Source organism: Lethenteron reissneri, chromosome 66 (genome assembly GCF_015708825.2).
Source record: "Lethenteron reissneri isolate LAM-NWPU_2019-01 chromosome 66, ASM1570882v1, whole genome shotgun sequence".
Taxonomy (NCBI): domain Eukaryota; kingdom Metazoa; phylum Chordata; class Hyperoartia; order Petromyzontiformes; family Petromyzontidae; genus Lethenteron; species Lethenteron reissneri.
The window spans coordinates 910,977-938,018 of NC_083844.1; the positions used below are offsets into that span (position 1 = coordinate 910,977).

At 49.3% G+C, this 27,042-nt stretch overlaps 1 protein-coding gene across 1 annotated transcript in view; it reads left to right on the plus strand.

Moving 5' to 3' along the window:
- Window positions 1-7,867: 7,867 nt before the first annotated feature.
- The window catches only part of LOC133359759 (chitotriosidase-1-like), a 44,544-nt gene continuing 25,369 nt past the window's right edge, over window positions 7,868-27,042 (plus strand). Inside the window, exons 1-5 of the mRNA XM_061578290.1 lie at window positions 7,868-7,968; window positions 15,730-15,778; window positions 16,873-16,908; window positions 19,577-19,790; window positions 20,537-20,593. Of these exons, the coding sequence (XP_061434274.1) occupies window positions 15,748-15,778; window positions 16,873-16,908; window positions 19,577-19,790; window positions 20,537-20,593 (338 nt within the window). The 5' untranslated portion in view covers window positions 7,868-7,968; window positions 15,730-15,747. The remainder of the gene's footprint in view (window positions 7,969-15,729; window positions 15,779-16,872; window positions 16,909-19,576; window positions 19,791-20,536; window positions 20,594-27,042) is intronic.

Genomic DNA, 27,042 nt, shown 5'->3' on the forward strand with positions numbered 1-27,042 from the left:
TTCTGGCTGTCCGCCTGATGAGGCTGGTTGTAATTACCAGCGAACGTTACGGTACTCGCATTGTAAATGCACAACCGGTGTGATGAACTAGTAACTAATTGCCATGTTTTGTTTCAGTGACAAATCTTACGAATTGGGTGTGTTGGGTGGTGGCGGCTTAAACGACACATTTATATTCACATAAACTTCTTTCTCTCTCTCCACAACTGTCCCATCACTCATGGGGAGTTGATGGATTGAAGCATTTGATGACCTAAAATACCGAGATATGTCCTTTGTTTTTTGTGGGGTTGATGGTAAGGTCCATCTCTTAGTGGCACGCTCCAGGTTCAGCAGCAGTGCCTCCAACTCCTTCTCAGAGTGGGCAGCAATCACCAGATCATCGGCATACAAAACATGGTTGACCAATAGAGAGCCATCCCTTTACCGAAACTGGACATCAATCAGCCTCCTATGTCTCTGTACCCGATGGAAGTTCCACTGGTACAGTCATGGTAAGCCTCTCGAACTACGTGGTTGAAGATAATTTAAAATAATGTGGGAGCCAGAGGACATCCTTGCAGCAACCCCAAGGTGAAGTGAAATGGCGCTTACACCCTGCCATGCATCATTGAAGGTCCGTCCTTTATGATCATGAGCAGGTGATCTGGGACTCAAAAGCACGAACAATAACCTAGCCCTGCCTATTAATGTTATTCTAATCATGACCAGGTCAATGAAGCAGATTTGTAGGGCCAGTTGAAACTCTCTACACCTCTTCTGGCCTCATACCACAATGGGGCTCCGAAGCCTCTCAGTGTGCCTTGCAAGGCGATGTTGAATAATCCTTGCCAGGAGCTTTTCGGCACGCTGAGGAGGAAGATGTTCCTGTTGTTGTTACAGTCTGGTGCAGTCTCCCTTATTACAGAGGGGGGCCGCCAGGGCATCCTATCATCCTGCGGAACTCGTCCAGACTGTTATTATGATGTCATATAGGCAGTCTGCACACAAACGCCACCCTTCCTCAGCATGTCACTTGAAAGGTCATATCTTCCCGGCACTTCACCTGGTTCCTAGCTCCGGATCGCCCTTCACACTTCCTGAACAGATGGCACTTGAGCAAACCACTCACTAATAGCGGCTACATTCTTCAATATTTGAGGCTCAGCAGCCTGTGATACTGGTTGAGCTGAGGGGGTTTCCTTCCCCAAAGACGTCTAAGAAATGCTCAGCATTAATATTAGCCACTAACTTCTTTGAGCTATCATTTGCGACATCCAGAGGTCGCTTCTGAAAAAGAGCTAATCAGCTCAGTGGCGCCTTACATGGTAAACATTTTTTTTTATAGTTTAGTTCAGCACTTGCCTTCCACACAGCCATGTTGAATACCATCTGGGACATCTTTGTCTTGGCTTTGATGTTCATTCGAGAGACTGTGAATGATTAGCTCCTGGCAATGATTAAGCGCCTATTATCTCGTCTGTGGGATCCATGCTCATACCAAAGACAAAGATCCCCACCTCGTATAGCCTTCGCAGGCTGTTGGGGACAAGTGATGTTAGTGACGAGCAGCGCCTATAGACCAGCACCACGCCCGGTCGCCTTTGTCTCCCCCAGTTGCTGGTGTTATATACACACTCGCACACGGACACCGCACAGGACTCAGGCCCTCGGAACCACGCCCAGCCGCCTTTGTCTCTCTCTCCCCAGAACTGACGTTCACGCATTATACCACGTATTCGGATCGACCTCAGGTGGTTAGCCTGGGTTCATTAAGGGGGAAAGGGGGGGAGGCAGCGGTCTATCCACTGCGCCACCGCTCCCCACATAGACAAAAACAAAGTTCCCCATGTAGCCTCTAAGAGACTGTTGGGGAAAGTGCTGTTATGATGGCCGGCACGGTGGCACACGAGGGGGTGATGTGGCGAGCAACACAGCCAGTCTCTACCCCTGGGCTGATGTTGTATACACACCGCTCCAGATACAAATTTGTGGCTAAGTCGACCAAGAGGGGAGCCAGGACCGGATTAAAATATTCACCGTCACTGATGTTTGGTTGTGAGCCAAGATCGAACTCGGGTCTCTGCTGCCGAGTTGGTTAGCGCAGTGCGACGCGCTAACTGCAGCGCCAACGTTCCCGTGCAGAGGCAATTCGCGCACAGGGGGAACCGTGTTGATAGCCGAGCGGTCATAATCGACTGGGCTGCCCTGCTTATTACTGCGTCTGCTGTTCATTAACCTGTAAATATACTACTGCTGCGAGTTTGTGAGTGAGTAAGTGGGTGTGTGAATAGTTGAGTGTGTGTGAGTGGGTGTGCGAGTGGTTGGGTGATTAGGTAAATGGGTGAGTGGGTGTGAGTGGGTGGTTGAGTGTGTGAGTGGGTTTGTGAGTGGGTTTGTGAGTGGGTAAGTGGGTGTGCGAGAGGCACCCTCTCGCACACCCACTTACCCACTCAACTGGTCCCGCTCTTTAAGAAGGGGGACCGCACAGACTGTAACAACTACAGGGGCATCTCCCTCCTCAGTGTGCCGGGAAAGGTCCTGGAAAGGATTATTCAACATCGCCTTGCCAGGAACCTTGAGGAGAGGCTTGCGGAGCCCCAATGTGGTTTCAGGAAAGGGCGGTCCTGTACAAATGCCATATTATCTGTTCTTCTACGATAGCCGAGGTGTAGGGAATTCCAACAGGACCTACATATCTGTATTTGACCTGGTTAAGGCCTATGATACCATCAATAGGGCTGGGCTGTAGGTTGTTCATCGTGCTTTCGGAGTCACTCACTCTCTGCTCAAAATAATTAAGAACCTTCATGATGGTGGGCAAGCTACGTGGCCAGGAGTTGGAGCCATTCCCTGTTCACTTTTTTTTCCAACCACATAGTTCGTGAAACCTTCAATGGCTGGAACGGAGGAATCTCCATATGGTACAGATACAATAGGAGGCTAATTGATGCCAAGGTGGGGTCGAAGGATGGCTCCCTATTGGTTTATCATGTTACGTATGCTGATGATCTGGTGATTGATGCTCACTCAGAGGAGGAGTTGGAGCCGCTGCTGCTGAACTTGGAGCGTTCCACTTAGAGGTGGGGCCTTACCATCAGCCCCACCAGAACTGAGCACCTGCCTGGGTATTTTGTGTCACCAAACACTCCACCCTCTCAACTCCCGATTGGTGACGGGAATAGTTGTGGAGAAAGTAGAGAGTTCCGCATACCTGGGAAGCGTGCTTATGACCAGCTCCGGTTTGACATCAGAGGTATCACTCCGAATCAGTCGAGCGGCGTTATCTTTTGATCGGTTGCGTAACGCTGTGTAGCAGTTACCTGGTCTGTTGCTCCACACGAAGCTTCAGGTCTTTTCAGCCACGGTCATGCCCTCCCTTCTCTATGCTTTTGAAACGTAGAACTCTATAATGGAGCCTCTTCTCTGGTTAGAAATATTCAGGCTGGCCTGCCTACGATCCATCCCAGGCTTAACCAGGATGGACTGTGCGATGAGCTCACAAATCCTCGAGAGATTTGGACACAGCCTCATTAGTGAGCTCATCCGGCAGGCAAGGCTGCATTGGCTGCGTCATGTAGCCAGGATGCCCAGCCACCGCATGCCCAAAGAACTTCTGGTCAGCCAGATTGAAGGAGCTAAATGGGCACGCCATAGGCTAGAGAGGAGATGGAGTGATGTGTTACAAGAGGATGTGGAGCTGAGTCGACTTGCAGATGACTGCAATCAGCGGTGTCAAGATCAGCCTCTGTGGATGAGGCTCGTGAAAGACGCTGCTACTTGGCAGTTGGAGACAGTCGCCCTCCAGCAACAACGGAGGGCAGTGGAGCGACGCTCAAGCAACGAGCGGAGCGCCAGATGGCTAAAACAGAGCAAGTTGGGACTGTAGAGGGCACAGGTGGTTCATCGGCCAGTCATCTCAGTCAACCCATGGCACTCCAAGTGGCCTTAAAGTGCACATCGCCTAGCACAAGTGCCTGTGGTGGCGTCACCACCACTTAGTGGCGAATGGTGGTTGTTGTTGGATGAGTGATTTAGTGGTAGAGTGAGTGAGTGGATGATTGGGTGAATGCTTTGAGAGAGTGAGTGGGTGGGTGAGTGGATGGGTGAGTGAGTGCTTTGAGCGAGTGAGTGGGTGCATCAGTGAGTGGATGAGTGAGTGGGTGATTGAGTGGATGAGTGCGTGATTAACTGAGTGTGTGGACGAGTAAGTGAGTGGGTGAATAAGTGTGAATGAGTGGGTGAATAAGTGAGTGGATGAGTGAGTGAGTGGATGAGTGAGTGGGTTGATCGGTGCGTGAGTTGATGAGTGGGTGAGTGAGTGAATGACCGAGTGAGTGGGTGAGTGCATACCTGTCAACCCGTTATCAGTGCCTATCTTATTACAGACCAAGTCAGACCTTGTTGGTCACACGTGTAAGAATAAAAATAGTTTAAGCTTAAATATTGTTGAATTTGTTTCACTAGTGGCGATGTTTACTCCACACCACTACACCGGGTAACTCATTTGAGGCTGAGTCGACCTAGGAGAGGCTACGTGTACCGGTTCAGATAAACGTTACTGGTGGTGCCCGTCAGCGGGAATCGAACTCGGGGGTCGCCGGGTTCGTTCTGACCTCCCTCTCACTCCACGGCAATGACAAAGATCCCCCGTGTAGCCTGTTAGCAGACTGTCGGAGCAAGTGCTGCTAGTGAGCAGCACGTTTGAAGGGCCCAGCAATGTGGCACACGAGGGGGGGGGTTGGGACTGGCCAGCACCACGCCCGGCCGCCTTTGTCTCCCTCCGGTGGCGACGTTTACTACGCATCGCACCGGGTAACTCATTTAAGGCTGAGTCGACCTAGGGGAGAGAGGGGCCCCCAGGAATGGGTTCAGATGATCGTCACCTGGTGTCGGTGGTGGAATCGAACTGGTGCCTCTGTTAGGTTGGCAGCACAGCGCAGAGCTAAACCACCACCACCTTCATAACTTCAACCGAGAAGATGGATACAAATTGAGCAATCATTGGAAAGATGTTATTAACCAGGTAAAACCTTAACTGCTTTATGGTGTTGTCTTAATATCCACATCTCCAGTTTCTTCAGCCTCTCCCAGCCCCGCTCACTTCTCCCCCCCCCCCCCCCCCCGGGATTTTGTCGTGCTCGTGCCTTGTTCGCCCTGTAATCCCTCTAACTTGCAGCACTCAACTCCCCTACCCCACACCCCCCTCTCTATCTCTCCTCCCTGGCTCCTCCCCCCTCTCTTACCTATATAGCCTCTTGTTACAGCAGCCTTTTTGCCCACTTCAGCAATTGTTTATTGTTGTGGTTGTCCCACCTGATGACGGACGCTTATGTTGCGCCCGAAACGTCGTGATTTAATTTATGTTATACCTACGTGACTTTACCGAAAGAACCAAAGAGTACACCACCGCCGCCGTCACCACACCGCGGACGTTAGTAACGCGGCGCATTGTGTGATCTGAGCCATTTTACTTGGGGGAGACAAAGGCGGCCGGGAAACTTCATCCCCCGTCGCGACCAAGACACAAATAGGAGCTTGCTAACTATGGAAGCGGTGGGGGGAGGGTGGGGATGGTGATATGGGGAGCGGACCCGGCTGGAGACCCGAGTTCGATTTCCCGCTCACGGCCACCACCACCCCTCAGTGATAGCGATTATTTGAACAAACCGTAACCTGGGCCTCCCCTATGTCGACTCAGCCTCAAATGAGTATCTTGTGCAGCGGTGTTCAGTAGTAAACATCTGAAGTCCTGCACCTAGCCTGGCACAGCAGTCATCCCATAGACACCTGCAGGGTTTGTCCCGTGACCTCCTCCTCCTGCACCTAGCCTGGCACAGCAGTCAATCCATAGACACCTGCAGGGTCTGTCCTGTGACCTCCTCCTCCTCCTGCACCTAGCCTGGCACAGCAGTCGACTCATGTGGCACCTGCAGGGTCTGTCCCGTGACCTCCTCCTCCTGCACCTAGCCTGGCACAGCAGTCAACCCATAGACACCTGCAGGGTCTGTCCCGTGACCTCCTCCTCCTCCTGCACCTAGCCTGACACAGCAGTCAACTCATGTGGCACCTGCAGGATCTGTCCCGTGACCTCCTCCTCCTGCACCTAGCCTGGCACAGCAGTCAACCCATAGACACCTGCAGGGTCTGTCCCGTGACCTCCTCCTGCACCTAGCCTGGCACAGCAGTCAACCCATAGACACCTGCAGGGTCTGTCCCGTGACCTCCTCCTCCTCCTGCACCTAGCCTGGCACAGCAGTCAACTCATGTGGCACCTGCAGGGTCTGTCCCGTGACCTCCTCCTCCTGCACCTAGCCTGGCACAGCAGTCAACTCATGTGGCACCTGCAGGGTATGTCCCGTGACCTCCTCCTCCTGCACCTAGCCTGGCACAGCAGTCAACCCATAGACACCTGCAGGGTCTGTCCCGTGACCTCCTCCTCCTCCTGCACATAGCCTGGCACAGCAGTCAACCCATAGACACTTGCAGGGTCTGTCCCGTGACCTCCTCCTGCACCTAGCCTGGCACAGCAGTCAACTCATGTGGCACCTGCAGGGTCTGTCCCGTGACCTCCTCCTCCTGCACCTAGCCTGGCACAGCAGTCAACTCATGTGGCACCTGCAGGGTCTGTCCCGTGACCTCCTCCTCCTGCACCTAGCCTGGCACAGCAGTCAACCCATAGACACTTGCAGGGTCTGTCCCGTGACCTCCTCCTCCTCCTGCACCTAGCCTGGCACAGCAGTCAACTCATGTGGCACCTGCAGGGTCTGTCCCGTGACCTCCTCCTCCTGCACCTAGCCTGGCACAGCAGTCAACTCATGTGGCACCTGCAGGGTCTGTCCCGTGACCTCCTCCTCCTGCACCTAGCCTGGCACATCAGTCAACCCATAGACACCTGCAGGGTCTGTCCCGTGACCTCCTCCTCCTCCTTCTGCACCTAGCCTGGCACAGCAGTCAACTAATGTGGCACCTGCAGGGTCTGTCCCGTGACCTCCTCCTCCTGCACCTAGCCTGGCACAGCAGTCAACCCATGTGGCACCTGCAGAGTCTGTCGCGTGACCTGCCAGCAGCGAGCCTTCGACACATAACGTGGCCTCAAGGTGCACCTAGCCTGGCACAAGCGCCGTCACCGCCACTTTGCGGCTGTATTGGCATTGGTCTGTGTATCTCTGTGTGCATCTCTGCACTTGCCCCAACAGTATGTTCAGGCTATACGTGGGATCTTTGCATGTGTATCTCTGTGTGTCTGTGTGTGTGTCTCCGTGTGTTTGTGTGTGTGTGTCTCTGTGTGTGTGTCTCTGTGTAACTGTGTGTCTCTGTGTGTGTCTCTGTGTGTGTGTGTGTCTCTGTGTAACTGTGTGTGTGTCTCTGTGTGTGTCTCTGTGTGTGTCTCTGTGTGGCTGCACTAGTGACGATTATCTGAACTGGTCCTGGGCCTCCCCTAGGTCGACTCAGACTCAAATGAGTACCTGGTTCGGTGTGTACACATCGCCACTGGGGAGACAAAGGCGGCCGGGCGTGGTGCTGGCCACCCACCCCCTCGTGTGCCACAGTGCCGGTAGCCTTCATCGGTGCTGCTGGCTGCTCGCTACTAACAGCACTTGCCCCGACAGTCTGTATGAGGCTGCACGGGGAATCTTTGTCTCTGTGTGTGTATAGGTGTTGCTCGTTACTAGCAACACTTGCCCACAACACTCTGTTAGAGGCTACCTGGGTCATCTTTGTCTTGTTGGGGTGCTGATGGATGGCTGCGGAGTCTTCGAGGGAGGGAGGGAAGGAAGGCCTCTGATTGGGTCCCCCGAGTCCCCAAACCTCTCCCCTCCTCTCTTCACGCGGCCCCCCACACCCCCGGGGTGAATTTAAAAGGCGGCGTTGCATCGGCTACTCCGGCAGAGACCAGAGGACCAACCCTCCTCCATCTCTCCCCATCTCTCTCCCCATCCCATCCCACCACGCGCAGCGCTCCCCAGATCTTCCGAGCGTCCACAGGTGAGCGGAGCAACTGTGGACTCGTTTCTCTGTGACTCTGCCTTGTCTCTGTGTCTCTGTGTCTCTGTGTAGCTGCCTTGTCTCTGTGTCTCGGTGTCTCTGCCTTCTCTCTGTGTCTCTGTGTCTCTGCCTTCTCTCTGTGTCTCTGTGTCTCTGTGTCTCTGTGTCTCTGCCTTCTCTCTGTGTCTCTGTGTAGCTGCCTTGTCTCTGTGTCTCTGTGTCTCTGCCTTCTCTCTGTGTCTCTGTGTCTCTATGTGTCTCTATGGGTATCTGTATATGGCTGTGGGTCTATATGGGTCGTTTTGTGCCTCTGTGGGTATTTATAACGCGTTATGGGTTTCTGTGAGTCTATGAACCTCTATGTATGTATGAGTCTCTATGGATCTGTTTCTATATGTGTGTCTCTATGGGTCGCTATGAATCTCTATGTATTACTATGTATCTGATATGTCTCTATGGGTCTCTATGTCTCTATGGGTCTCTATGTGTCTGTGGGTCTCTATGTTTCTATGTGTTTCTATGGGTCTCTCTGCATCTGGTATGTGTCTCTGTGGGTCTCTATGTATATATGTGTCTCTGTCGGGCTCTGTGAGTCTCTATGAGTATCTGAGTCCCTGTATATATGGGTATCTATGTCCCTGTGGGTCCCTCGAGGTATCTGTCGGTATCTGTGATTCTCTACGAGTCTCTATGAGTTTCTATGTATCTATGTGTCTCTGTGGGTTCTCTATGAGTCTCTATGAGTCCATATATCTACGTGTCTCTGTGTGCCTCTATGGGTCTCTGAGTCTATATGTATCTATGTGTATCTAATGGGTTCTCTATGAGTCTCTATATGTCTGTATGAGTCTCTCTGCATCTGTTGTGAGTCTCTGTGGGTTTCTATACGTAATTTTCTCAAATATTTACGCGATCTAACCCAAAAAATGTCTTATGGACCATACGGTTTATCCTGTATTCTTTTAATAAATATATATATATATTTGTGTTTCTCCCTTGTTATGGAACGTTGCAGGATGAACGTTGAGATTTATAAAGGGCACGGGGTTACCAATAAGGTCTGAATAGGTCTGTAATAAGGTAGGGCACTGATTAGGGGTTGACAGGTATTTTGAAGTCTCCCATAAACTCCAATGTTAAAGTCTCCCATAGACTCCAAAAATAAAATCTCCCATAGACCCCAATGTTAAACGCTCCCATAGACTCAAATGTTAAAATCTCCCATATACTCCAATGTTAAAGTCTCCCATAGACTCCAATGTTAAAGTCTCCCATAGACCCCAATGTTAAAATCTCCCGTAGACTACAATGTTAAAGTCTCCCATAGACTCCAATGTTGAAGTCTCCCATAAACTCCAATCTTAAAATCTCCCATAGACTCCAATGTTAAAGCCTCTCATAGACTCCAATGTTGAAGTATACCTGTCAACCCATACGGTTTAACCGTATTTTTGTACAGGAGAAATTGAGTTTTCAGTTTCACACTGTTGACAGCCGTTTCAATACGGGCAAAAAAATAAGAATTTTTTTTTTATTTGTTTGTGTTTCTCCCTTGTGATGGGACTTTGTAGGATGAACGTTGAGATTTTTAAAGGGCACGGGGTCACTAATAAGGTCTGAATTGGTCTGCAATAAGGTAGGGCACTGATTAGGGGTTGACAGGTTTGTCGTTGATGGTTTTAGAAAGGACATCCGAAGTCCTTAGCCACGGTACTTCTGTCAAACATCCACCCATAGCCCCCCGGTCTTTGGAAACATTTGACCCTGCGACCTGGAGAGCAGGGGCAAATTCTATATTTCAGCGATCTAACCTAAAAGAATAACCTGTGTTATGGATGGAATGATATTGGTCACGAAAGTCTACGTGTTAAACTAAACCGTATGGGTTGACAGGTATGCAACTAAATCTTGACTTTTGTGACTACAGGAATTCATATTTGTTGGGTCTTTCGGTAAAGTCACGTAGATAGTAATCTAGATTTGAAGTTTTCGTGACTTCAGGGATCCATACTCTTTGGTTCTTTCGGTAAAGTCACGTAGGTATAAAATAAAATAAATTAAATCACGACGTTTCGGGCGCAACACAAGCGTCCGTTATCAGGTGGGACAACCACAGCAAGAAACAATTGCTGAAGTGGGCAAAAGGGCTGCTGTGACAAGAGGCTATATAGGTAAGAGAGGGGGGAGTATGAGAGCCATGTAAGTTTGCATCTTCACCGCAAGTACTGTGTGGTTAATGCAGAGACTTAATGCCTTGCAAAAGCTATAATCCATTTGGTGTTTGAACATCTTAACACAACTCTTGTTGTATTACTGCCAGAAAGGGGAAAACACTCATTCTTATTATTCATACGTTTACACTGGCAAAAAGGAATCCCATGATGTAGCTGCTGCTCATCCGGAGATGAATGTGGCTCTGCTACGTGTGGCATTTCCCTTGTACCGTTCGCCTTTGGGCGTTGTTCTCTGGTATGACGCGAGTGGTGAGACGAGTACTCTGTTATAGGGCAATCCGTTTGAAAAGCAATACATGTAATATTACTATCAGAGCCATGTGTGTTTGCATGTTCATCACAAACACTGTGTGGTTAGTGCACAGACTGCATTCCTTGCTAAAGGTTTAATCTATTTGGTGTTTGACCATCTTTACACAACTCCTGTTTTATTGCCAGAAAGGGTATGAACCTATTCTTATTTTTCACACGGGTTATCTGTGTGCTGGAGATAATTGTACATTTTGCTATGGGTTAAAATCTCCAACACACAACCGGTTAGTGCTGAACTAAGTAACTTCCTTGGGCACAAACCCTTAATTAATTAGCTGTGGTGTCGAGTGTTGGTGGGTTTAACGACACAACATCTATATTTACAGAGATTTAACCCAAAATACATCTCATTTATGGATGATTATTAGTGTAATAGTGATGTTGTTGCTGCTGCTATCAATGTCCAAATGATAAACCCAACGTTTGATGAGCTATAATTTGTGGTTGGCCAGTTCACTTCAGAAACATACGTTGATCATTACATTAGTAGGCTTTGTCTGATAGGATGTGGGATGGTTCAGTTGTATGTCTGAATGTATGTGTGTTTGTGTGTATTGTGTGATGAGTCTACGGGTCTCTGTGTGATGCGTCTGTGAGTCTCTGTCTGATGAGTGAATGGGTCTCTTGTGTGGTGAGTCTGTGGATCTCTGTGTGATGAGTCTACGGGTCTCTGTATGATGAGTCTGTGGGTCTCTGTGTGATGTGTCTCTGGGCCTCTGTATGATGAGTCTATGGGTATCTGTGTGAGTCTCTGGTTTAGGTTAATTTATATTGTAATTGGTTTGTTTACCTTACGTATACTAATAGGGGTTTTCCGCTGTTTTATAGCAACAAAACTGACACCTTTTGCAAGGAATCATGCTTACATTAACCACAATACTTGCAGTCAAATGCAAACAAAAAACAATACTCTGATAATTCATGCATTGTCTTCGAAACTGATTGGTCCACACCAGAGACAGCTTTCTTTGGAGCCTAGTCTTATATGGTGTTCGACCAGATGACGCCAAAAGTCATCTGGTCGAAAAAAGGGGAAAAACCCTATTAGTATATTTTGGTACTGGCAAAGGAGGTCCCATGATACCTTACCTATACTTTTCACTCCCATCCTGTGTCCGTATTGGTTACTGTTGTAACGTTCTAACCGCGTGCCGCTTACTGGACCATCTGTGACTAAAAAGCTTCACAGCTCATCAGATACCTCCTGCCGTCTAAATGACTGATTCTGATATAAAACGTCGTAAACGTCAGACCGCCCGTAACCTACAGAAGTTTGATTTTCCTCCCCGATATATTTAACAAACTAAATCGGAGCGTGTCGTCGAACAATATACTCAGCCACGTCAAATCACTTATCTAATACGTTGTCCGTAATTTTTCGATTTAAAGCTTTCGTGACTGCAGGGATTCATCTTCTTGGTTCTTTCGGTAAAGTCATCACGTAGAAGGAAAATAATAAAATAATAAAAATAAAACGTGAAAAAATAATTCTCACGACGTTTCGGCCGCAACGCAAGCAGCCGTCTTCAGGTGGAGAACAGGTCTGCCTTCTCGATAGATCTGCCTTCTCGACAGGTCTGCCTTCTCGACAGACCTATTCTCCACCTGAAGACGGCTGCTTGCGTTGTGGCCGAAACGTCGTGAGAATTATTTTACTATGTTTAATTTTTATTATTTTAATATTTTCCTTCTACGTGACTTTACCGAAAGAACCAAGAAGACGTTGTCCGTAATTGAAAATGTAATTACGTAAGCTCCTAAAAGCCACACTTATTGACATCAAAGGCATTGCCGCTACGTGCTCATAATCACACGCGCGGTGGCGGTGTGTGTACAATTACATTGGCACGAATGAGGTTGACCACGCAAAAGACAAAGATGCTGCTAGTGAGCAGCACCTACGAAGGCCGGCACTGTGGCACACGAGGGGGTGGGTGGCCAGCACCACGCCTGGCTGCCTTTGTCTCCCCAGTGGCGATGTTTTCGACACACCGCCCGACAGGCTGAGTTGACTTAGGGAGGCCCAGGAGCGTTCCAGATAATCGTCACTGGTGGTTGGCCGTGAGCGGGAATCGAACTCGGGTGGCCGGGCTCGTAGCACAGCACTCACCGCTACGCTACCGCTCTCCAGACATACACGTACACACAGATACACACCCATCCACCTAACCACTCAGTCACCCATACACTCAACCACCCATCCACCCAACCACCCATCCACCCATCCGCCGAACCACTTATACAATCATCCACCCAACCACCCATCTAACCAACCACCCATCTACCCATCCACCCAGCCACTTATCCATCCATTCACCCAACAACCCATCCACCCTACCACCCATCCACCCTACCACCCATTCACCCATCCACTCATCCAACCAGCCACTCGACGACCCAATCACCCATCCGCCATCCACCCACGCGGGGCCACTCTATGTCACGGAGCTGTCGCTCATCAGCATTTGAGTTCCGCGAGGTGCTTGGCAAGTGACATTTCTGAGCGTTCGACGTTCGTGAGAGATTAAGTGGATAGATTAAAATAATGATGATTACAATAATCGTCATCTGTGGAGCCGAGATCCAGTTTGACCACAAGTGTGTATGTTCGTAACCCGTGGGGAGTGGTGGTGCAGCGGTTAGCGCTCTGCTGAACTGCGCTTCGACGAACCCGGCGACCACCCGTGTTCGATTCTCGCTCAAGGCCACCACCAATAGCAGCAGTGATAGCGATGATCTGAACCGGTCCTGGGCCTCCCCTAGGTCATCTCAGCCTCCCCTGGGTCGACTCAGTACCCGGTGCGCTGTGTGAAACATCACCCCTGGGGAGACAAAGGCGGCCGGGCGTGGTGCTGGCCACCCACCCCCTCGTGTGCCATAATGTTGGCCTTCATAGGTGCTCGCTAACAGCACTTTCCCCAACAGTCTGTTAGAGGCTACGCGGGGGATCTTTGTCTTTCTGTGTGTTTAACCTCATTCGTGTCAATGTAATTGTAGACACAGGCAGACACCACCGCGTGTGTAATCGTGAGCACGTTATTAGTGGCAGTGCCTTTGATTTCAATAAGTGTGTGGCTTTTAGGAGCTTAGGTAATTACGTCTTAAATTGCGGATGATAAGTGATTTAACAGTTACTCTGTCGATTGTTCGACGATTCGCTCCGATTTAGTTTGTTAAATATATCGGGGTGGAAAATCAACTTCTGTAGGTTATGGGCGGTTTCCCGTTTACGACGTTTTACACGATGGGAGTGCAAAGTATAGGAAAGGTCAACAAATCACTTAAAATATAAAAACACCCAAAACATAGACTAATATGTTTTGGGTGTATTTGAGACCCATAGACTCATCACACAGAGACCCAGATACTCATCACACAGAGACCCAAAGACTAATCATACAAAGACCCATATACTCATCATAGACAAACCCATAGACTCGCCACACAGATACCCATAGACTCATTATACAGATACTCATAGACTCATCACACAAAGACCTACAAACTCATCACACAGAGACCCCTAGACTCATCACACAGAGACCAATAGACTCACACACATACCCATAGACTCACACAGAGACCCATAGACTCATCACACAGAGATTCATAGACTCATCACACAGATACCCATCGACTCTTCACACAGAGACCCATAGACTCATCACACAGAGACCCATAGACTCATCACACAGAGACCCACAGACTCATCATACAGAGACCCATAGACTAATCACATAGATACCCACAGAATCATCACACAGAGACATATAGACTCATCACACAGAGACCCATAGACTCATCATACAGAGACCTATAATCTCATCACACAGGGACCCAAAGACTCATCACACAGAGACCCATCGACTCATCACACAGAGACCCTCATACTCGTTACATAAATACCCACAGAATCATCACACAGCGACCAACAGAGCTGTGTAACTTCTTCTTCAGAAGCGACTTGGCCATCACAAAGGATAGCAGCTCAGCAAAGTGGCTTATCATCATTCTCATCATGTCGACATTTATAGCGGCAGCCAACGACTCCAATGCAGTGGTTGTTAAAGCTTTACTGCAGCCTTGCACCCCTTTGTCTCTCAATCGTTAAAAAAGTGCATAATGTTAATATTGGTATGAACCTCCTGGTTACACCAGCCCACAGGGGATTATTGTGTCCGTCGTGCAGGGATGAGCTGGGTGGGGAGGGAAGGGTGGGGTGGGGCTGGGTGGGGAGGGTGGGGAGGGGCTGGGTGGGGAGAGGTTGGGAGGGGCTGGGTGGGGAGGGAGGGTGGGGCTGGGTGTGGGGTGGGGTGGGAGGGGTGGGGCTGGGTGGGTAGGAGCTGGTCACCCCGTGGTGCCCTTATAAAACTCAACGTTTAACCTACTCACGCCGGCTTATGCCCGCCCTCACAGTCGGGCATATTTGCGGAATACACCACGCCGCCGTTGACCCTGGCCATTGACCGAGCAACCCAACGTTCCTACCAGCTCCCTCCGCAGGAATGTATTACATGCATAGGGTTTGATTAAACAAAGTAGTTGTAACTTACGTGCCCGACCTTAATTTGTGTTTTCTATGATTTACCTTCAATAGTGAATTTGGCCATGTCTCTCTGAGTGTATGAAATTGATGTGGTTGAGGAATTGGTTCAGAGCTGGTCGGCCATGTGGCCAGATGACAAATGTGTGATCCACGTACCTCTTCCACAAGGATGGGCATAGCGTGGATACCTGGATGGTATCCATCTCAAATTTTTCCATTAAAATATAGGCAACAACCGGAGATAAGGAAGAACCCATTGGGGTGCCTTCAATTTGTTTGTAGAATGTTCAATTCCAGGTGAAGTATGTATTGATAAGGCAGTGTCTCACCAGGGCCAGTACATCAGCATGCAATCATTGTTGGACAAAATCTTCAATGATTGCAATGGTATTGGGCACATGAACTTTGGTGAACAAAGAAACTACATCTAAACTAACGAGCCAAATCACCTGGGGACAGAGAGATGTCCTTAATTGACAATACCAGGTGAGCTAAGTACAGAAGAGGTGGTCTTACCAGTGAATGACTGCAAGATATTGGGCCAGTTTGTAGGTGGGTGAGCCAATGGTGGGACGAAGGGGTGTACACCATCGTCTCCACGCAGAGCCCAGAGGCACATAGGGTGTGGGTAGGGGACGCCTAACCATTGATTTCGATTCTCCTTTGCAGGAAGCAACTTGCGGAGACATGGGGACGATACCGCATCTGTTCCTCCTGTGTGAGTGACATCACCCGATCAGCTACTCCGCTACAGCTACACCTAGATGCCTGGTGTCTCACAGCCTGCTGCAGCTACTCCGCTACAGCTACACCCAGATGCCTGGTGTCTCATAGCCAGCTACAGCTACTCCGCTACAGCTACACCCAGATGCCTGGTGTCTCATAGCCAGCTACAGCTACTCCGCTACAGCTACACCCATATGCCTGGTGTCTCATAGCCAGCTATAGCTACTCTGCTACAGCTACAGCTACTCCGCTACAGCTACACCCAGATGCCTGGTGTCACATAGTCAGATAGTCAGAGATGTATATAGAGACTCATAGAGATAAATATGGACTCATCGATATACAACGAGATACATAGAGACACATGGAGATACATTGAGATACGTAGAGAGGCATCGAGACTCCTAGATATACATAGGGACTCAGAGATACATAGCGACGTAGATATATCCATAGAGACTCATAGAGTTACGTAGAGAATCATAGATGTACATATAGACTTATATAGATATGGAGAGATACATAGAGACTCATAGAGATTCATAGAGTTGTATATATAAAGACTTAGAGATCTACATAGAGACATATAGAGTCTCATATATATAGATGCTTACTCAAAGATACTCATAGAGACACGTGGAGACTCATAGGGATGCATAGATACACATAGACTCATAGAGAAGATACAAACAGATACATAAAAATTCAGAGATATACAGAGACTCATATAGATGTATAGCAACTAATAGAGATACGTAGAGATTGATAGAGACGCATTCATATACTGTACATAGAGATACCCAGACATATAAAGATACGCATAGAGATTCAGAGATATACATAGAGACTCATATAGATGCATAGAGACTAATAGAGAGTCATAGAAATACAGAGATATATGGAGACTCCGAGACTCAGAGATGTACATAGAAAGTAGTAGATATACATAGAGATGCATAAATATTCAGAGATATACATTGAGATGTCCATCCTTCTTCTTAGGCACTGCCGCTACTCGCTAACAACACATGCCCCAACAGTCTGTTAAGGCTACACGGGGGATCTTTGTCTTTGTGTGGCGTGCAGGCCTGGTGGCTGGAAGCTTCATCGTGTTCACCGAAGGTATGGACAGTCGCTGCTCTATGATCTTCCCGGGTCCGACCCTGATGAGAAGTTAACTACCTCGCCTGGTGGACAGGAGGTCGTGGGTTCCATCCCGACCTTGATGAGATATTAACTACCTCTCCTGGTGGACAGGAGATTGCGGATTCAATCCCGATCCTGATGAGATGTTAACTACATCGCCTGATATGCAGGAGGTTGTAGGTTCGATCCCGACCCTGATGAGATGTTAACTACCTCGCCTGGTATGGAAAAGGTCGTGGGTTCAATCCCGATCCTGATGAGATGTTAACTACCTCGCCTGGTATGCAGGAGGTCGTGGGTTCGATCCCGATCCTGATGAGATGTTAACTACCTCGCCTGGTATGCAGGAGGTCGTGGGTTCGATCCCGATCCTGATGAGATGTTAACTACCTCGCCTGGTATGCAGGAGGTCGTGGGTTCGATCCCGACCCTGATACCTGCTGTATACGTCTCTATCTCTCTCTCCCCGTGGTCGTGCAGAATTTTCTCTGGGTCCTCCAGTTATTTCCCTCCACATTTAATAAACATGTGCTTTTACCATTTGGCTTCAATACGTTTCCACGTGATGATTATAAGCCACTTGGTTGAGATATCGTGTGTTGCCAGTTGATAGTTATTATTGAGCTGATCTGGCCCATACCTAACCAATCACTCCAGACCAGGTGCCAGCGCCATGACCCACTCGGGCATTAAAGTCACCCAACAAGATGACTATCACGAGGGGCCACTTTAGCTAGCACCTGTGACAGGAGTTCATAGAAGGCGTCTGGCTAATCGGCCTTGCCTGCATCCCTCAACTGATGTTCGTCTTTCGGTGCGGGCATAAGTAACAACCACCACTCCTCGCCTCTTATTGATGGAGAGGTGAGCTCACAGTAGCCTGGGGCTTACAGCTTCACACACCTCACCGTCACGCTCCCACACCCCCTTCATTATTTTGTTCAGAAGAACAGTCACCCCCTGTTTCAGGAGCCAGAGCCAGTCCACCGGCTACCACTAGTCCTATCATTGCTCCTATCAGTACCCCTATCACTATCCCTACCACTACCCCAACCCCGATCACTACTCCTACCCCTCCTTAACCACTCCCACTTGTCCCCTTGTCACCATAACAACAACACCACCACCGCTTTCAACAACAACAACAACCCCACCACTCTTTGTTATCTCAAACACGATCATTTTTTCACAAGCGACCTGCCTAAATTACAGCTGAACGAAGTGGCTGACCATGTAGATATTTATAGCAGCAGACAAATATTCTATATGGAGAAAAATCCACGCGACCACGGGGGAAGAGAGAGAGACATAGAAACTGCAAATACGCAGCAGCCGTTAGAGTCGGGATCGAACCCACGACCTCCTCTATACCATGCGAGGTAGTAAACATCTCCGAGCCACAGTGGCGCTCCTAACGGTAGGAGGCTGCTAGACTTCTGTGCAGCCCATGGGCTTGTAATTACCAACACGCTGTTCCGACATCGGCGCATCCACACAACATCATGGATGGGTCCAAGTAAGAATATCCGCTGAACTATATAGTGACGGAACAGCGCATGCGGGCCCATTTCCTTGACATCAGGACCTATCATGGAGCTGATCTGCCCTCTGACCATCGACTTGTCATCTGTAAGATGTGCTTGACATTCTTCCACTCCGGTCATGAGAGTACACCCAGGACCCCATTCAAACCCACAGTGACCTGGTCTCAGATAGCTATTGAAAGTTGTAAGTGAGAATTTAATCATCGCTTGCACCTGGAGTTGGCATTGCCCCCCCCCCCCCTTGCATTGGATATGAGTGCAGATCTCCACAGAGACCCTGGGTATGCAGTCCAGACCTCCACAGAGATCCCGGGTTATGAAGTCCAGACCTCCCCAAAGACGCTTGGTATGCAGTCCAGACCTCGCCAGAGACGCTGGGTATCCATTCCAGACCTCACCAGATGCCCTGGGTATCCAGTCCAGACCTCACCAGAGACGCTGGGTATGCATTCAGACCTCACCAGAGACCCTGGGTATGCATCCAGACCTCCCCAGAGATGCTCGGTATGCAGTCCAGACCTCCACAGAGATCCTGAGTATGTCGTGCAGACCTCCCCAGAGACCCTGGCTTATGGAGGAGTTGTTCCAGCTGGTTCACAGAAAGCGAAAGGCCGACTCCCATCGTTCACAACATTCCAAGTTAGAGAATGAGGTTTACTGCAGCTTTCGCTCGGAGGTTTGGAGAGCCATGCGGCGATGACGATGAATTAGCATGACGATGACTTTGACAATGACGATGGCGGTGACCATGATGATGACTGTGGCGATCGCAGTGACGATGGTGGTTACCATGACAATGACTGTGACGATGACGATGACTGTGACAATGACTATGGCGGTGACCATGACGATGACTGTGACAATGACTATGGCGGTGACCATGACGATGACTGTGACAATGACTGTAACAATGACGACGGCGGTGACCATGACGATGACTGTGGTGATGACGACGATTAGAGTGATGGTAGCGGTAATGACTGTGACCATGACGATGACTGTATCCATGACGATGGCGGTGACCATGATGATGACCATTATCGAGGGCTAACGGACTCCCCCCCCCTCCCCCTACTTCCCCCCTCATTCTACCCTCCCAGGCACCGCGACCGAGTACAAGCGCGTCTGCTACTTCACCAACTGGTCCCAGCACCGCCTAGGCATTGGCCGCTTCACCATGGACAAAGTCGACGCCACCCTGTGCACGCACATCATCTATGCCTTCGCCGGATTCGACGAGAAATTTCAAGTGATCACCACTCAGCAGAACGACCTGGAGACGTTCAACAACACCATGAAAACGATCAAGCTGAAGTGAGTGGAGTGTGGGCGGGAGGGGAGGGGTGGGGAGGGAGGAGAGGGAGGAAAGGGAGCGAGGGAGGGAGGTAGGAGAGGAAGGAGAGGGAAGGAGAGAGGGAGTGGAGGGAGTGGTGGGAGGTTTGGGAGTGAGGGGAAAGGAGGGAGGGGGGAGAGGGAGGAAAGGAGGGAGGGAAGAAGGGTGGGAGGGAGTGGAGGAGAGGGAGTAAGGGAGGGGAGGGAGGATAGGGAAGGATGGAGGGAGTGGAGGGAGGGTTGGGAGGGAGGGGCAAGGAGGGAGGGAGGAGAGGGAGGGAGGAAGGGAGGGGAGGAAAGGGAGAAAATGAGGGAGGAAGATCGGGAGTGAAGGGAGGGGCAGGGAAGAAGGGAGGAGAGGGAGGACAGGAGGAGAGGGAGGAGATGTAGGAAGGGAGCGAGGAGAGGAAGGAAGGGAGGAGAATGAGCTTGGAGATGGAGGAGAGGGAGGGAGGGTGGGGAGGGAGGGAGGGAGGAGAGGGAGGGATGGTAGGGAGGTAGGAGATGGAGGAGAGGGAGGGATTGGAGAGAGGGAGGGCAGGAGGAGGGAGGGAGGGACATCAATCATTGCAAATCATCATTCATCAGCATCATCAGTGGCATCAGCAGTAGCATGATTACCACAATCTTCAGCAGCAAACATGATTATCATTATTTCCCCAATCATAATTCTGCTACTGACACTGACACTGCTGTTGTTTGCTGTTTGCCGATCTTCTTTGTGGCAGGTACCCTGATCTCAAGTTCCTCCTCGCCATCGGAGGGTGGAACTTCGGCGTGGAGAAGTGGGTGAACGCACAAACTCCACCCACTCCCAACCCAATCCTCGAACCCTCTTCTTCATCCCTTCACTCCCCTTTCACTCTCTCCAACCCACCCCCTTCACCTCCTACCTACTTATCCATGGGTCTCTATCAGGGGCGGCTGTAAAACGATAAAATGACAGAATGAATGATAAGTTTTGTTCACGCATAGGGAAGCCAATCAGCATCACGTGGTGGCTTTTTAATCCACGAATTGTCTATTCGTGGTGCGATCCACGAATCGTTGGTTTCGATCCGGAAATCGCGCGACAGGAATCGCTTTAACGATGTAAACATTTGCATTAAAAATATCTCAGCTTGATCCACGCTCGATCTATGCTCAATCACATACACACAGGTATTCCACATATATCAGCTTGATCCACGCTCGAGCCATGCTTGATCACAGAGACATACTCAAAATCCCATAGCTTGAACACCACTCAATCGGTGCTCGATCGATGCTCTTTATTGTTAGAAATCATTCGATTGCCATTTTAAATTGAGCGTTGGATCATCAAACAATACGTCGATTCCCGTTACAGTTTTACATTATATGGGCAAATCCATGGCCAAATTACACCATATATGGGCCTGAAACATGACACAATTGATAATTTTTCATTCTTTCAGTGATGAGTTTTTCCTGGGTTTTTTTTATTCATTACAAGACGCAACTTTTAGTAAGGGCTTGCGCCAGTTTATTAACAAAAACGATAACGGTTTACACCAGAGATAGGTGGCCCTACACTCGGTCCTTCACTCGGACCTCGGGCTCTAGCTGGTCCTAGCCTCGGCTATCTCTTGGGCTCTCTCACTCGAGTCGGGACTGGGGTTCAGCCAACACAGCCCGACCGAGGAGAGCAGCACCCCACGTAACCTTAGCTGGCTCTTACAGCCTTCTTAGAGCCCTACCCCTGGCTATATCTTTGGCTCTCCTACTCGTAGAACCGGACGGGGGATCAGCCAACACCGTCCTGTCACGAGCAGGAGAGACCTGCTTTTAGATGCTCTGCATCCCGGTCTCCCACAACGACCCCGCTTTCATCACGGGGTCCCGCCTAAAGTATCCCCCATGACATGACGTCATCGCGCCTCACAGCGCTCATGACGTCACGTCGTCATACTACTCCTTTACACAATTACTAGCATAAGTACCCGGCGTTGCCCGGGTGAAAAATATATTTCTTAATAACCTTACATATATACACAGATGGGCTGCTACCCCTGCCCCCCCCCCCCCCCCCCAGCCACGATCTCCTCGGCCGCTGTGCAGTAATATGTACGGCCTATTGTGTGGTGGGGTGTCGAGGCCTAGTACCGTGCAGAGCCTCCGGCCTCGCCTAAATTGCCCACCCGGCTGAGGCTGGGTACCGGGGCCGTTCCCCCCCCCCCCCCCCCCGCGCTACAATAATACTGTCTAATCGCTATAATTTAATTATCTACCGACCCTATAATAGTAATTGCACACATTGGGGTGGCGGGGGAGTGAAGAGGACGTGAAACTTTGATGAATTTACCTCAGAGTCGCGTGGTGGGTGTCGAAGCCTAGTACCGTGCAGAGCCTCCGGCCTCGCCTAAATTGCCCACCCGGCTGAGGCTGGGTACGGGGGCCGTTCCCCCCCCCCCCCCCCGCGCTACAATAATACTGTCTAATCACTATAATTTTATAATCTACCGACCCTATAATAGTAATTGCACACATTGTGGTGGGGGGGAGGAGTGAAGAGGACGTGAAACTTTGATGAATTTACCTCAGAGTCGCGTGTTAATGCGTGCGCCTATTTTTAACGGGAATTAAAAATGGCGTCCACCCCGCGGCGAATGCGTCGCTACCCGTTGCCAGGGGCAACCGCCGGACCAATCGTGTCTCGCAAATCCCTGACATTTCGTCCAATGAAACTGCGTATGGTCCGATACACAGACACACACACAGACAGACGGACAGACAGACAGATTTGCAATTTTATATATAGAGATACCTGTGGTATACCGTGGACGAAGCCCCATATATAACTATAGAGACCCGCAGAGACAGATATAAAAACCATAGAGACGCACAGAGACTCATATAGAACCATAGAGACCCAGAGACTCGTCGAGACCCACAGAGACTTGCAGAGACCCAGATACTCATATAGAATCATAGAGAACCACAGAGTTCCAGAGACTCATATAGACCCATAGAGACACAGAGACTCAGAGACTCATATAGAACCATAGAGACCCAAAGAGACTCAGAGACTCATATAGAACCACTAGCGGTAAGTCCCCGGTGTTGCCCGGGCGAAAAAGGCAGACACACACATTGACTTACACACAGACATCGACCTACACACATAGAAACACATCGACTTAGACGCACACACACACACATATGGTTAAACCCAGGATGGATCGTTAGCAGGCCAGCCTAAATGTTTCTTACCGGCAAAGATGCTCCATTAGAGGGGTGCACGTTTCTCAAGCCTAGAGAAGAGAGGGAATGACCGTGGCCGAGAAGACCTGGAGCTTCATGCGGAACGAGAGACCAGGTAGCTTCCAGACAGCGTAACACAGCCAATGAAAAGATAATGGCGCTCGACTGATTTAGAATGAGACCTCTGCTGTTAAACCGGAGCCGGTCATGAGCACACTGGCCAGGTATGGGAATCTCTCCAATCTCTGCGCAACTGCCTGTTCACCAATTGTGAATAGTGGGGGTGGATTGTCCGATGGTACAAAATACCCAGGCAGATGCTTAGTTTTGGTGGGGCTGATGGTAAGGCCCCACTTCTTAGTGCAAGCTCCAGGTTCAGCAGCAGTGCCTCTAACTCCTTCTCTGAGTGAGCAGCAATCACCAGAGCATCGGCATACTTAACATGGTTGAGCAATAGGGAGCCATCCCTTGACCGCACCCGGGCATCGATCAGCCTCCTATTGTATCTGTACCATATGGTAATTCCTCCGGTACAGCCATTGAAGGCCTCACGAACTACGTGGTCAAAAGATATGTTAAATAATGTGGGAGCCAGAGGACATCCCTGTCACACCCCAAGGTGTAGAGGGAATGGCTCTGACTGACGGCCATGTAGTTTGACGCGGGGCCGCTCACCATCACGAAGGTCCTTAATGATCGTGAGCAGAGGGTGAAGGACTCTGCAAGCAGGACGAACGACCCAGAGGCCAGGCCTACTGATAGTATCATAGACCTTGACCAGGTCAATAAAGCACACACATTCATTCACACGCACACATGTACCTACAGACACGCAAAGAAATGGACTTACACTGACTCACATGGAGCCACGCACACAAAGCGACTAACACACACGCCCATGGACTGACACACACAGACATATCGACTCACACACACAAACACATGGACTCACACACAGACATATGTGGACTCACACACACATTGCCCTACACACACATACACATATGGACTGTGACACACAGACATCTACTTTAGATACACACACATGGATTAACACACACATATCGACTCACACACACGCATTGACTTACACACACATCGAGTGACACACACACACACATGTATGGACTGACACCAACATGTGGACTAACACATACACATATGCACTGACACACAAATACACATCGACGTACACACACACATCGACTGACACACATAGACACACAAGCGCACATTGACTTACCCACTCAGATGGAGCCATGCACACACATGGACTAACACACACACATTGACTAACACACACACACAGAGCGACTGATACACACACACAAATGGACTGACACGCACACTTGGACTGACACACACACACAAACACTTCGACATACACACACACATCGGGCGTTGTCCGTTCGAAAAAGCCAGACACACACATGAACTTAAGCACAAGCATGGACCTACACGCACACACATATGGACTCAAACACACACACATCGACTCACACACACACATCGACGTGCACAGCAATCCCCGATGATGGTAGAGCTATCAGTATTGCAGTACTACGTATGAGTAAATAGCGTGACGTGAGCAATCGAAACAATAGAAATGCATTCAAGAAATAAGCATAAATAAGTGTAAATTAAAGAGCAGCAGTACGCACAGGTAAGTTGAGAAGCAGGCTACAGTCTAGATTATAGACTGCCAGTACGCCGACTCAATGACATAAGCATTGCACAGTCGACATTAAAAGCTGGCAATACGGGCAGCAGCTGAAAAAGCAGAATACAGTCGACATGAAAGACTGGCAGTACACTGAGTGAGGTAAAGAAGCAGGCAACATATTATAGACTGGAATACACTCGTAATGGTCAAAAGGAAAATTAGCAGTGTAGATAATAGAGTGCCAGTGCACTGACGTTAATTAATCAGCAGGTAGCAGTCCACATCACAGACTGGCAGTAGACTGTTGCAGCGTCATAAAAGCACAGCTAAATAATGAAATATTTAGCAACCTAATAATGAAAAATTTGTTTTGTGCACACAATAATTATTATTGTAACATCTGCCAACGTATTGGTTTAATAATAGTAAACAATAACAATACAATAATGCTATGTAAGCGCTGTAATAATATTAATATCTACTGACTTTATAGCAGTAACTGCACGCATCGTGTTGCGGGGGGGGGGGGGCGAAGAAGACATCACACTGTGAAGAAATAGCCGCAGCGTTGTGTATATTTATTGCATGCTAAACGCATAAATGAAAATGTTGCCCGTGAGCTCGACCGAACGCGCATCACTTGGCAGGGTCCCCCCCCACGCAATTGGCGTGAGTTAGTACAGCCGATGTCGCGCAATAAATAGATAAATATAGCGACATCGCACTAAATCGCTAATTCAACTAATTTAAAGGTGATTGACGTAAAAAAGGGATTGCCTATTCCCACCGCGGGGCTTAGGGCGTGCTGCCTGTCAAATCCCTCGCAAGTGCGCGCGGAGACTTTTATATATAAGAAAAAGAAGATAGACTCAGAGACTTATATAGAATCATAGAGACCCACAGAGACCCAGAGACTCATTTAGAACCATAGAGACCTACAGAGACCCAAAGACTCATATAGAACTAGAGACCCACAGAGACCCAGAGACTCAGATAGAAACATAGCTACCCACAGAGACCCACAGAGATCCAGAAACTCATATAGAATTATAGAGACCCACAAAGACCCAGAGACTCATACTCAAAGAGACCCATATGTAGGGCTGTTACAGAGGGGCTGTTTGTGTAGGGCTGTTTGCATAGGGGCTAACGGATAACAAACACAGTGGGCGGGGACTCCGTGAGCACACGGGGTGGTGCCCGCAACGACGTCCGTACTGGACGGCGTGAGGGGGGTTTCGATCCTCTAGGGGGGTATAAAAAGGGTTGAGCCAGAGAGCTCGGGGCTCAGTCTTAGTGTAGTTAAGGGAAGAGAGAAGACCGGCCAGATAGGCCCTGGACTCCCCCTGGGACGCCGCCCTTGTAAGGGCAGTGCAGGCTGGAGCCAGTGGCGTGGTCCCGGAACCAGAGTCAGATCTCTGGGATTCCGGGTACCGTAGCCCGACTGACCAGTGTCGGGCCAGAACAGCCTCCCCTAGCCCGTTAGCGGAGGACTCGGCTAGGAAGGCTAGCTAGGGGTGAATTCCCAGTTGTACGGGTGAGGGGGCCGATACATCCCTCCAGTATTGTAAAGACATTGTGCAAATAAATACGTGTGCCTTACCCCGTTGTCCACGCGTCTTCAAGAACACTTCACATACTAAAACTAAACTACTTTACTTACCTGATAAGGCCCAACTGAGCTACTGTGTAGATCTTTTGTCAGAAGTCCTGACCTGGCTATCATAAATGATAGAAGCTCAACAAAGCATTGACTGATATCATTAGCATTTTCATCACGTGGAAATTTATAACAGCAGCCAAATACTCTAAAGGCATATGTCTACAGACTCATGACGAGCCATTGACCCACGGAGACTTATAGAGAGACATAGATCCGTAGAGACCCACAGAGATTCAGAGACTCATAGAGAATCATAAAGACCCATATTCATTAAGACCCAAACTTAAACGTTACCAGGCCGTCAGAAGCCGCGACGTGGCCATCACAAATAATAGCAGCTCAAACAAGAGGTGGCTTATCATCATCGTCGTCGTCACCACGTGGACATATATAGCAGCAGCTGAATAGTCTAAACGCATAGAGACGTTGATTCTAAATGTAGAGGAGAAAAAAACACAGTACCCGGAGACAAAATCCACACAGTGACCATGGGAGAGAGAGAGAAACGCAGACTCCAAATATACAACAGGCATTGTCAGGGTCGGGATCGAACCCATGACCTCCTATATATCAGGTGAGGTAGTTAACATAATAATAATGTGCATTGTCTTTCAAACCGATTGGCCTACACCAGAGACAGCAGCCTTCTTCATGGCCTAGTCTCACTACCAGTATCAGAACAGAGA